This window comes from Colias philodice, chromosome 28 (assembly GCF_061535455.1).
Source record: "Colias philodice isolate Cphi_HAF_F1 chromosome 28, ilColPhil1 Martin Lab GWU primary, whole genome shotgun sequence".
Classification (NCBI taxonomy): Eukaryota; Metazoa; Arthropoda; class Insecta; order Lepidoptera; family Pieridae; genus Colias; species Colias philodice.
The window spans coordinates 2,136,265-2,149,596 of NC_143113.1; the positions used below are offsets into that span (position 1 = coordinate 2,136,265).

Consider the following 13,332-nt stretch of genomic DNA (forward strand, 5'->3'; position numbering starts at 1 on the left):
CTTAGTTAAAAGTATTTTTTATTTTTATATAAGTACCTACTGATTTGATATATTCAATTATTTAATTGATTATCGAGAGTGTAAAAATTTCAACAACACCCAACCAAACGTATTTGTGAGTAATAAGAACGGATATTATAATATTTAAGTGATAATAACATTTAAAAATAATGTAAAGGTAAATTTCTGAATAATGTGAGAATAAGAAATTAAACCAAGAAAATATTTTCAACCGTCAAAATAGGTACTATCAGTTTTTCCGTACAAATTATTATTATTTTATTAAACGAATTTCACGCTCACATTTGGATAGCAGCAAGCTCAAGTGGAACGAACGCAAAAGCAGGTGAGGTTTACAATATAATAGTGTTTTATATCGGCTGTAAAAACACTCGAGAATGAGAGAATTTATCGAGTTTTTGACGTGACAACGTCTTATAATTCGATAGAGCCGGCTGCACGCACGAAAAAACATGACTCATGCGGCGTTACCTCGCTCTGAGGCGTTCCATGTAGGGCTTGAAGTGCGAGCGAGAGCGCGGAACGAGCGACAAAGAAGCACAATCGGACGTTGTCACGTTTAACTATTGTCAGTAAACCGACTTTACAGACAACCAATTTTTTTAACATATTTTATATTGCTTGGTTTATGATAATCAGAATAAGAATCGTGTAGATAGAGCAGGAAATCTAACTCTATCTAACGGTGCATTTAGACCAAAGGAACATAGAGCTAGAGCATTCTTTCGTGATCTTTTAGTGTAAATGAAACCTCGTATTCAATGTTGTTCAGTATTAGAACATTGCATAGAATCTTTTCGAACGCACTAACAACGAAATAATGCTCTACGCCTGTTTACACTAAAAGAATTTGACATAGTGGGGTTAGAATGAGCATTCGATCGTTTGATGTAACTGCACCGTAAAGATAGGTTCAGTATTTGATTTCATCATTAATAGGCCAATATTATAATGAGCATTGATTTAGGAATGATCCGAATTAAAAAAAATCTGATTCTAAAGAAATATGCAATATTAAAAAAGGGAACAATCCTTTCTCTGTCCTAAGTAAATTGTAGATAGTATTTTAAATCAGATAGTTAAGTAAAAAATGAGTTTATTAAACATAGGTAATGAATATAGAAAAACCAATGACTATAATACAATAAGGTTTAGGTTACATTTATTCCTATTGTGAGCTTGAAAGAAAACATTTTGTTGCCAAAATGCTTCTGGTGCCCAAACACACGCTATGTAGGTAAAATCGCTTACTAGTATAGCTTAGTATAATATATAGGTATTTATAACTTATTGACTTAAAAATGTACAACTCGACCAATCTAAATTTGCACCTCGCGTCGATTACGTCACACTGACGCACGTACGGTCTGCAAAAAAGGATTAGCTATAACTTAAAAAAAAGTAAACAAATGTTTGTTAGATTTTGGGAAGGTGAGCGGGGAAGCGGGCGGGGCGCCGCATTCCATCGAGGTGCAAACTTAGCTTGGTCGAGTTGCATAATTATTAATTATGTTTACTGAAGTTAAAGATAATATAAGATAACCCTATGATGGTTTGTTATTGATATTAATTAAGGCGTAAGATTTCAAAATGTAAACTTATCGTTGGTATTCTCTCTTTCCATGCTGCTATCGACCTATCGGATCTTTATACTATTGGTATACTTTATTTACACCTAACCCTAAATCTGCATGCTATGTCTATTTGTTTTATTCTAATCAATCACTAACATCTAAAACGCACCAATAATAAATGCGATATGTTGACGGTCAAGCTCAATACAAAAAATACAAATACAAACACGCCATTTTGGATATTTAACTCCGTTGCCAAAACTATACGCTTCCATTCGTTCGACGAATTTTTGTTACTCCGCTTTGTTTCTTCCGCCAAAAATCTTGTTTATAATGTATTATTTGTACAATGTATTATATAATTTGTTTAATAAATATGTTTACAAATGTCTCGAGCGTTTCCTTCGCCTGTAGTGTCGTTAACTGACGTCACAGCGCAAATTACGCCGACGTCAGTGACGTCACCAGTGTCGACGTCCGCTAGAGTAAGCCAGGCGGCTACGAAAACAACTCTGTCCACTCCAGACCCGGACGTGGCTTTCCCAGCGGTCCTCAAGGGCTCGCAGAAGCAAAGAGTCCCTCCCCCCGTCCCGCCACGTGGCTCTCCCAAAGCTAAACGGGGCGGCCACTCGCAATCTACACTCGATAAAGGTGATTACAGTAATATAGATATTACAGTTAATGAAGTCCCACTTCATATAAATGATAGTGATGATGATTTTCGTTTGTATGGGCATGATTATAACTTTAAAGATATTGCATGCCATGTACCGCCCGTTTCTGATTCTTTAAACATGTCCAAAGTAGATACTAATTTGAGTTACGTAGAAGACGGAGAAAGCACGCTTAGGACACCTAGAGGTTTGTTTGCGCAATCGAATATGATGGCTAAGTTTGATATGCATGACGCGATGCAACATCACATGGAGTCAGGTGATTATGATGACAAGTCATTCACGGACTCTAGTAGTGACGATAGTATTATCATTGAGGAAATGAAAGATATTGTATTTGAAAAGGTTGCACCCAATGTCAAACAGAATAAAGGGCCATACCAGTTCCTTAAAACTGTTGGGAGCAAAGCTGTTGATAAGTTTTCAAAGAAAGCACCAGTTAATTCTTCAAGTCAAGAAGATAATGAGGAAATTGAAGAGAATGTATCAAAGATGAAAAAGTCACCGAGAATCGATAAGGATTTGAATGAAAGCGGTTCGGTCAAATCTGATAAACCAAAGAGCTTAATGTCTGGTCTATCAAAGAAGTTCACTTTTACTCAATCGAAGAAAGACAAACAGAAGATCAAGCCAAAGATAGAAATAAAAACGTACGACGAAGAACACGGCAGAGGGAAATTTTCGAAAGACGAAGCACTATGTCAAACGAAAGCGAAGACGCAAATAGACAAATTCCAGAAGAGCATAATGAAATCGTATTCAGAATCGGAGTCTAGTTCTATGTCGTCTTTACATGTAACTGAGACTGTGCGTAAACCAGTAGCACATGAGAATATACGACAGAAGAAGGAGATATTTGAAAAGAAAGTAGTAAGCAGGCCGGGTGTGAAAAGGCCTGCACCTAAACCACCTGTTCAAGCACCTAAGCCATCAGTTCCTAAAAAACAAGCACCAACAGTGAACGATAAAATGAAAAAGTTCTCAGTTACAGTTGTACCAGAGCCAAAACTACCTCCTAAAACATTTGGTGGCATAAAACGAAGCAGTTTTAGAAGACTTTCCGATAAGAATAAGAAGATATTCAGAATGCGGAAAGAGTTCGAAGTTGTGCTGTGAACGACGTCTAGAAGTTAATTGGCTCAAATCAAAATGCATGTGAAGATTTCGTAGTTATAGATGTATGCTTTGGCACGATTAAAGCTATTACTGTTATGTAGTTATTTTATTTATTAGCTGTCCGTAGTCCGTTCGGCCGTACCTTACCCTTGACAAACTTTATAGTAGCATTATTATGTGTGTCACGAATTAACTATATCTCTCTGTGTATAACTTGGTAACTACTATATGTTTGATTTGCATGTTCACAGTAGTTTCGTAATTTTTATGCAGCAAACACCTTGAATATTTTGATCATATTAAGTTAATAGTTATAGGTGTTATTAGTTGTCGTTATTGCACCATACCCTCTAACTTTGTGATTTCAATGATCATTTTTAAATGTTTAGTGTTTTTCTATACTTTTTAATACGTAGAACTCATCTAGCTACCTAATCTCACAAACGGGATAATTATATGCGTATTACGATATATTTTTTTTGTAATGTTTTTTTCGAAGACACTATCCCAACGATATCATTTTGCACGTAAATGTTCAAGCTGTTTGCCAGAACCAAATACACTTTATAATTACTTATCTAGATCGGACATTTGCCAAATTATGAATCCAAACATGTCGCACATGACGCCATCTTACCCTAGAAATTGTTATATACAATAACACGGTCTTCCAAGCGATAGAAAAGCACATGTCCGATCTACGCAGCAAATTTTTCAATCGTCACGCTTGATTGCCATTGAAAAATGAGCTCTATTCCCATATCAAGTAGGCTAGTCGTAACGCTAGTTGTGTGCCAGTGGGGGGGGTGTCGTGTTGTTCGACGCCGCCGCCGCCGTTCGAGGAAGCGCCGCCGAGAACGAGCAGAACGAACTCTTCGTCAACTACATCGTCAAGTGCGTCAGGTCGGCGGCGCGGGGCGTCGAGCGCGGCGAGCGTTATGACGACGTCGTCGGCTTCGTCGCTCGCGTTGACGCCCGCAGCGCTCAGTAGTGCGAGGAGCAATGAGGCTAGGTGAGTTTTAATGTAGAGTAATTTTAATAGGCAACATTTGACAGTTCATCAAAATTCAACAACGTAACCTAGTAACGACGGCATAGAATAATATGTTATTTAGTTTTGTTTGAACTGCACATGTCTTTAACTTTTTCAAATATTTTTGCATGCCAGTATAACTGGCAATAGTGCTGTACTTTCCTTATATGTAGTAATAACTTGTGAAGCACATTTGAGTAAATAAAGATATTTATTTTAATTACAATTACATATTTATAATAATTATGACCGATACGAGTAATTTAAATCATTGATTTTAAGAACTGACATCGCTACAATGATTTGTCAGTTCACTTTTTTTCTTTTTAAATACTAGAGACGTTACTCTAAAAATCGAAATTTGTTTTCTAGAATCGAATGCAATGATTACTTCAATTGCCATATATTACAAGTCTGCATCGATTAATTCACTGTTAATCAATTTCATTTTTAATCATTTAATCGATGTTTTTAGGCAGGTTACCTCCCTACGAAGATAAAATTGATAGACGTCAAATCTTGCCTATTAAATTGGCTCCACTATAATGGAGATATGTACGATATATAGACCGGGAGATACTGACACAAAATTTCGAGTCATTTGTAACAGGATGGCGGTTCTACAGGGGTCTTAGTACGCAATGACAAAAAGAAAAACGATGGTGTGAACACTGGTACCGGGGGCTTAGTCGCGTGGGCGTAAGTCGAACTCGTCGTAAAAATAGCGAAAGTCAAACGATTTGTAACACAAAAATTTTAGAATTTACCGATAGCCCATAAAAAAGAAGTAGGCGGTAGTGCCATGCCATACTTTTCCGGTGTGACTTACAGCCCGCCATACCGACGCAAATGTGTTGATTTAAAAAAAAAAACAATTCAACCATTTGTACCAGGCTAACTTTTGCACAGGTAACCATCGTCGTGTAGCCATTTACGAAAATCACCATACCATACTTTTCGGACGATTCCAAATGGTCGCCATACCCCCGAAAATCTGCAAAAATTTTTTTTTTCGCCAAACTTTTTTAGTAAATTATTTTATCTTAACAATATTTTTTCAGCGAAATGAAAATATAAAGAACAGAATTTGATGTTGATTACATTTTCTTAAATGAATAAATCAATAGTAATGAATAATGATCGAATCCACGAAGGTCCAATTTTACCAAAACTCAACTGTAGTAAAATGCAAAATGAACTTTATCGTAAGGGCGCGTTCCCACCGGGTCGTGACGACAAATAATCGTGTAGTTTTAAGTGTCGTGGCTTATATGTTTAAATGGAGGTGTTCACATTTAGAACGACACAATTTACTGTCGTCTACGACAGTTTTTGCAGTGACGACACTTTGTCGTGACAGTGGGAACGGCTAGCACGACAGTCGTAAAACGATAAAAAAATCGTGGACGGCAACTCTATGTAGACGAACACGTGTTTTCCCTTCCCTCTCGCACCCGCGCGCTCCTCGCGTCTGTACTCGGTTTGCTTTTCCCAACCCAAGCGAACGCAGAGGCGACTAGGTTTGTAGCTTGCTGATGATGCGAGCGATCTGAGCGATCCAATGGGAACAGCTAGATACGACAGTCGCTAAACGATAAAAAATGTTGACGACAAACAATCGTTATAATGGGAACAGGTAGAGACTACAGTCGTCGAACGATAAATTAGTCGTTACGACATAGTGGGAACGCGCCCTTACACTAATAAAAAACATTTCTGTGTATACTCAACACATACAAAATTGAACTTTATTATAACACTAATAAAACACATTTCAGCGTGTGCTGGACCCCACCAGCGTCGGTAGAAGGCTCCACGCCAACATGGACGGAGGGGACGCCGAGTTTCACTGAATCGAGTAGCAGTGAACAAGGTTGGTATTGAATAATATAGCTTTTATACAAATATTACGAAGATATCGAATGATATGGGAATTTACAAATTTGCAATAATAGGTACGTTGTTTGGAAGAAAACGCTCGATAGCGATAAAGCTGACCATTGTGGAACTTTAACAATAGTTTCGTACTTTGTGAAATGTGTATTTTGAGATTATTTAGAAAATCTAAGGAAAATTAAGAATCAGAGATTCGAGGACAAGTTATACTTGATACAAAAAATGGTTATCTTGAAGAGAGAAGAAATATAAAGCAGAGACATACATTCATCTGGTATTTTTGATCAGATCCAAAGTTCATTTCATTTTTTTAAAGCTTCTAAAAAAACTTGTGAATTCTGCAAAAAAATATTTTTAAGCTATTGTATAGCTTCTATCGCGGGCCTTGAGCGCGGGGACCGAATCCAGAAATTGCGTAACGAAAAACCTCACGCTCCCCACTCCGACGGGCGCGGAAGTGTGTGTGTGTGTGGCTTGAAGGCATAGCATGCAATAGCTTTACCGCGGCAGTCCCCGAGTGCCACACGTCTTTTTTTGTCTGGATCAAAATCAACAGTTGTTATTTTTTTGTTAGACTTCATAAAAAGTTCCCACTTTTTTACAAAAAAGCACCATTTTTCGTCAGGCTACCCGATAACGCCAGCGCGCGACGGCCGCCGCTCCCCGCGGCCGGCGCCACCGCCCCGCGCTACGCCTATCAACTGCCTCACTACTGAAGTGGTAAGATTTAGGGAATTTAACGGGTTTAAAGCCGGATTTTTTGGGGTTATGTTTGATTTTGGTAGTGTGATAACTTGGGAAATTGACGGATTTATAACAGGATTTGATGGTATTAAAATGTTACATTTTTTTTTTGGGAAAAGTTATTTATTTTATTTTGGCTATGTTATAATTTTGAGGTTTTAACGGGTTTAAAACTGACTGTGTGTACCTTCTAGGGAAGCTCGTTCCATCTTGACCACATCTCAACTTAACATCAGGCGAGATTGTGGTCAAGCGCTTCCCTATTCCTAATAAAATGTTTTAAATCCGAATAAGAAAAGTTATATTACCTATATTTAAAGGAAATAAATAACCATAGCTAAAAGTAGTATAGAAGTGTGTGACACACTGATTTTGAAGAGTCGTTTTACAAAAACTTATAGATTTATACTAGTTTTTAATTTTTATGTTATTATTAGACTGGCAACACTACACTATATTACTCTATGATTAAATTAATAAAATTCAACAGATAATTAATAAAATTATGATATTTAATATATTGTCACGAATGTTGCTATCATAAAAAATGTAATTGATTTAATGTACTAACATAGTATTCATTGTTATATGTTTAGTAACAGGTCAAGATAAAAAGTGATTTTGTAAAACGACTCTTATTATAACTAGATAGAATCTAAATCGGCCTAAGGCTGCTCAACTTTCACTGGATTACAATGGCTTGCTTTGGAGGTATTTGACTAATAAAATAATGTAAAGTTAAGTATACACGATTTGGCCTAAAAATTAAATTTTATATTATTATTAAGAATAAATAAAAATGGTATTTTTAGGTTATATCGTTTTTACTTAACTATTCACAAATCACCTGCACAATGATTTATGTTAAAGCTGGTATTATATTCATGTTTATTTTCCAAATTTTCATTGTCAAACTATTATTAACATTATTCTCATTGAAATAAAATTCAAAATCAAATAACTACTTATTTCGGGGACCATCGAAGCATCAAACGCGACAGATAGCGTGCTGCGCTTTTTTGAATGTAATTTTAATGAAGACAAAGTCGATAATAGTTTGACAATAAAAAATAACCTTACCTAACCTAACCTTCATTCTTGTTGTTTATATGAAATTCCATGAATACCAGCTCTAACCTACCGCTTTATTAACAAAACATAATAACGCTGTATTCCTTTTGGACGCTGCTTCTCCCGGTGGGTTTGGATAGTTGCAATTAAAACAAAAAGTCGACTACGACTATAAGTGATGACGCACGTTTTTGCTTTTTACAAACATAAAGCTTTTACTCGATACAATATCGTTTGTAACACAAATAACAGTGCTTCCATTCATAGGAATGCAATTTGTTACAGATAACGTAAATTATTTTTAGTCTGTGCAATGGTTTGACGTTTCGCGCTATTTTTGACGTTGACATTTGACAAGTGGTGTTTTGACAGCCGCGTGCTGTGCGTTACCTGCCTTTAATTTTAAATCGGAAAGGAGTTTTAAGTTCTTAATTTATCATGATAGAGTTTAATTGCTTTTTTCGTATGTAATGATAGTTCGGTAATTTGCAAGTTTTATGTTATAATATGTCAGTGCTATTGTCACAAATCTGGCATTTATTTAGTACTTTTATCACGTGTGCGGAATTATGGGGGGTTCCATATTTGAAGAGACTGTGCTTGTTAATTTTTTTAATAGTTAATAAAATATAATTATGGTTTTGTTTTATTTTTGACGTTAGGTATATTAAATTAATCTCATCTCAAAATACTTTCCCTGTTAATATTCAACTTAAAACCTCCGAGTAAGGGTGACAAATCAACATCGAGCTATGCTGCGCTGTACTGCGCTGTGCTGTGCTGTGTTTCTTAAGCTACGTTTTTTTAACAATTAAACGATGCTGCGCTGTACTGCGCTGTGCTGTGCTGTGTTTCTTAAGCTACGTTTTTTAACCTTCCTATACTCGCGCGTTGGTCTGTGAGACCGACGAAACACATTTTCGTAATTATTTTTATGCAGGTAAATCCTGTGAAGTCGAGTTCCTTGCTAGTTTCCGGATTTGGGGCTAACTTCATTTTAGTGTAGGTCGCGTGGTCGGCAAAAGTTCACGTGTCATAGCATTTGGCGCCAATCGGTCCATGAGACCGACGCGAGTATAGGTGCAAGTTTTTGTGTAAGTATTAATATTAATATTATATATTTTGTACATTTATATATTTTTTAAGACTTTGAATACTTTATGAAGTATGTATAGTAAAATATATGTATGAATGTTGCTCTAAATTACATTTTGACCAATTTTTTAGGCCATACTTCATGATCGATCGAACGATGATCAAATCAGATTGTTGCTGGAAGAAACAAGTTCTGGTTCTGCTATGAAGACGAAAATGACAGTGAGGTGGAAGACAACGTGGAGGTACAAGAAAAGACATACGACACCGAGCAAGACGATGACAATGAAGAGATATCTGAAGTTCCCGTGATTTTTACTTGGGAAAAGATGGACAGACAAGGCTCAAAACTAAGCCAAACATAGATAAATATGTGCTTTGATATGTTTATTATTATAACTTAGAAGTTTATTTTGTTTTGAAAAAGAAGTTCTGTTTTTAAAGTGAAACTTTTATTACATCGTCTCAAATAAATGTAATTTTTTACGACATCACATTAGAGACCTCAAAAATAACAGTACTTCTCCACTATTTAATGGATGTTATTATACATATAAACCTTCCTCTTGAATCACTCTATCTATTAATAAATAACCGGCCAAGTGCGAGTCGGACTCGCGCACCGAGGGTTCTGTACAAATAAGTTTAAAATTATTAAAAAAAAATATTATGTGATGTAACTAAAAATTTATGGTTTTCGTAATTTTTCTTTTATCTATGCTATAAGACGTTGCTTCGTACCAAATTTCAAGATTCTGAGTTCACGGGAAGCACCCTGTAGGTTTTGATTCCCTTGCAAGTGTTGAAAATTTGCGGCATAAACGGCTGTATCTTTTGATTGCGTTGGCTTAGAAGTTTGATTTTTTCACAGCTTCAAGGGACAGTAGACTTATATTAAATTTCAGCAATTGATATAAATTTCAAGTATAAATTTAAGGGTCTTGACAGACGGACGGACGGACAGACGGACAACAAAGTGATCCTATAAGGGTTCCGTTTTTTCCTTTTGAGGTACGGAACCCTAAAAAAAACTGCATCAAAATCCGTTGCGTAGTTTCAAAGATTTAAGCGTACAAAGGGACATAGGGACATAGGGACAGAGAAAGCGACTTTGTTTTATACTATGTAGTGATAAGCTCGACACAGCGCAGCATGGCAGAGCTCCATAAAAACATAGCACAGTTCGGCACAGCGCGGCTCAGCACGGCGGGTAGCGCGCCTCGCTCGAGACTGCTGCGTTTTTAAACAGAGCGTAGCCTCACACAGCGCAGCACAGCATGGTTTGTTTGTATCCTCATTAAAATATTAGACGAGCGAGTTGACCAAACACAGCACAGCGCAGTACAGCGCAGCATAGCTCGATGTTGATTTGTCACCCTTAGCCTTGCATTTGTAGAGTATAACATTGAACCAAAAACACTTTCAAAATTGAAATAAAATATGGAACCTTCAGAAATCGAGTCGATCTTGTTCTAGTTTTTTTTTTTCAGCACATGGTTTTAGCAGTTTTTAGCAAAAATAAATTACTTTATTTTATATCTATTGTTGTTGTAATTCAAAAAAGTATTAATATGGGCATGTACCATGGCATGTTTCTGTTTGACAATTAAAGACATTTTCATGTTGTGTGACAGGGACGGGATGCGTATTCTGTATGTCTGTCTCTTTCTTCTTGGTCCTTCGAAATAGAACTGCAGATGATTTTCTTTAATCTCCATTCAATAAAAGATATAATTGACTGTACTAATGTCCAATTAAAAAGTAAAAAGGTGTAGTTAGGTTACCAACACAACACGTTTGTTGTGACGTTTCACACTAACGCACACACGATTAGATGTCAAAGTGAGATAGCATGATTCAACTATACTAAGTGAGAACGAGACGGAAGTAAATGGTTGCTAATTAGCCACATTTCGTATACATTCCCAGAGATTCTACTTTTTTAGGGTTCCAAACCTTCAAAAGGAAAAATTTACTTGTATTGGTCCAATAATACAAGAAAGTTTTTACAAGTAAAAATTCCAATAATATTGGATACGTTGAATTAAAATTGCCATTCCTTGCAACGTATAAATGTCTTTATTCGAATAAAACATGTCATAGCACACGCCCATTTTTAGCAATAATTGTTGTAAACTTGTATAATATTAAAAGTTCATTTTGCATAGTACAAATTTGATGTATTTAGATATTTGTATGTACTTTTAAACTAAGAGAGCGTTAGTTAACATATCCTTAACAGCTTTGATTTCGTTTAAAATGCTAGATGGTTTTGGCGTTTTCTTTATGTAGGGAATTTGAATGCCTCTGTGTGGTAATGTCTTGAAGGAAAACAATTACTGAGGGTTGGTTTTCAAAAACATATTCACAAGTTTAATTATTATTTACCAGGTCAATTCTTAAGTCATAAATGGAGATTTTTTGTTATGTTTAAATGTTATTTTAATAATACTTGCAATGTCGTTCTTGACGATTCTATTTACGAGATCATTATTTTTACGTTTCACAGAAATTATGTTGGAATTCAAGAAGTAGATTCAGTATAGAAATTACCTGTTTTCAAATTAGCGCTATAGTATTTCTTGATTTGTCTTTTGATAAATGGAAAAGTTTTGAATTCTTAATACATATTTTATTGGGGTCAAAGTCCAATTTTAAGCAGTTTCCAGTTTTGGTTCAATCTAGTTGTTACTAGCGCCCTCTTGACATTATGTATCGATGTTGCCAATATAAAAAAGTTACTGTTGATAGCTTAGTGTTTACAGTCGATAAATCATAAAGGTTGTTTGTGAAGCAATTTAGCGTTTGATATAATGTGTAATCGGCTTTCGTGCGAGTGTTTAAAGACCAATATAGTCTTCTATTTTTAGAATCCGCTGTGACTGCGTGTGACATGGCAGTTTAGGATAAACACAACATAAAACTATTTTTTTTTCTCTTGATTGAACTATATTTAATTGAAAATAACATACATCTATGACTATGCAGAGTTTAATTCCGTAACCTTGCAACAGCTCTCCCGCCATATTTGTTGTCAAAATGATGCGACTTTTGACATCTGTCAATCATTTTATACAGCGTTATCAGTTTATTTATTTTATAGCATTGTATCTTGTAGGGTAACTATCCTATTTTCGGATATGAACGTTCGTTATCAAAGTTTTTGCGCTTCATTATAATCAATTTAGGAATTAATTCAACATAACATACCTAGTCAGTTGAGAATATTCAAATATTAAGCAAATTTTCAAAGTTTTTTTAATTACCATTGTAACCATTTATCGTATCATGGTTAGCTAAGTTTTTTTGGTTATGAAGAATTATGTGCCCCAGAGTTGCCCCCCCCTAGTTCATGCCTGTCACATGCCTGTTACCCTTACAATTATTGCCACATCTATATTAATATTTTACGAATAATATTTCCGCCAAGATTTTTTGTGAGTGCAACATTTATCGTTGTTATTTTGTATAGCAATTGTATAAAACTGTTGTTGTTATTTAATTAAGATTTAAACGTAATAAAGCATTTGAAATACAATATAGGAGTCATTTACGCATGTTTTTAACCTATAATAAAAAAGAAATAGTTGGTTACCATGGTTACCCACCCAATTTTGACATGTGAATTGTGAATGCCAGTATGAAAAATCTTTAGGATTATTTAATATCAAATATTTCGGCATATTGCATTTTAACTTGGTTCAACTGCGCATGATCAAAATGCAATTAATATATTTAGATGCTTTGAATTGCATGAAAATATTATATAAAAAACACTAATAAAAAATCCGCTCATATTTTAATAACTTTATTCTTTTCGCTTCCATGTCATATAAAGGTAAGAATTTCCAAATTTTTCAAACTTTTTTTTATTTAAAAATATTTTTTTTATTACTAAATTATTTCAGTGGAAAATACTTTTACAGGTCGAAATTGCACATTTGACATCCGAGACAACGCATATTTCGATATCGAGCTACGATGTGCATCAAGTCGAAGAGAAATTTAGTTAATATTTTAGTTAAAACGTATTTAACCTATTTATACTTGAATGCTTATAAGTTATATTTGGGCTCAAGGGTTCCCGCCGAAATATGTTAGAAAATTT

At 35.2% G+C, this 13,332-nt stretch overlaps 1 protein-coding gene across 3 annotated transcripts in view; it reads left to right on the forward strand.

Moving 5' to 3' along the window:
* LOC149476210 (phosphatidylinositol 4-phosphate 5-kinase type-1 alpha-like) overlaps nt 1-4,009 on the forward strand; it is a 54,549-nt gene extending 50,540 nt beyond the window's left edge. The window contains exons 16-17 of one of the 3 annotated variants that reach the window (XM_089712164.1): nt 314-346; nt 2,010-4,009. In XM_089712164.1, coding sequence (XP_089568290.1) covers nt 314-346; nt 2,010-3,385 — 1,409 coding nt within the window. In that variant the 3' untranslated portion in view covers nt 3,386-4,009. The remainder of the gene's footprint in view (nt 1-313; nt 347-2,009) is intronic. The other 2 variants (XM_089712159.1, XM_089712160.1) reach the window with 2 other exon arrangements.
* Nucleotides 4,010-13,332: the final 9,323 nt, after the last annotated feature.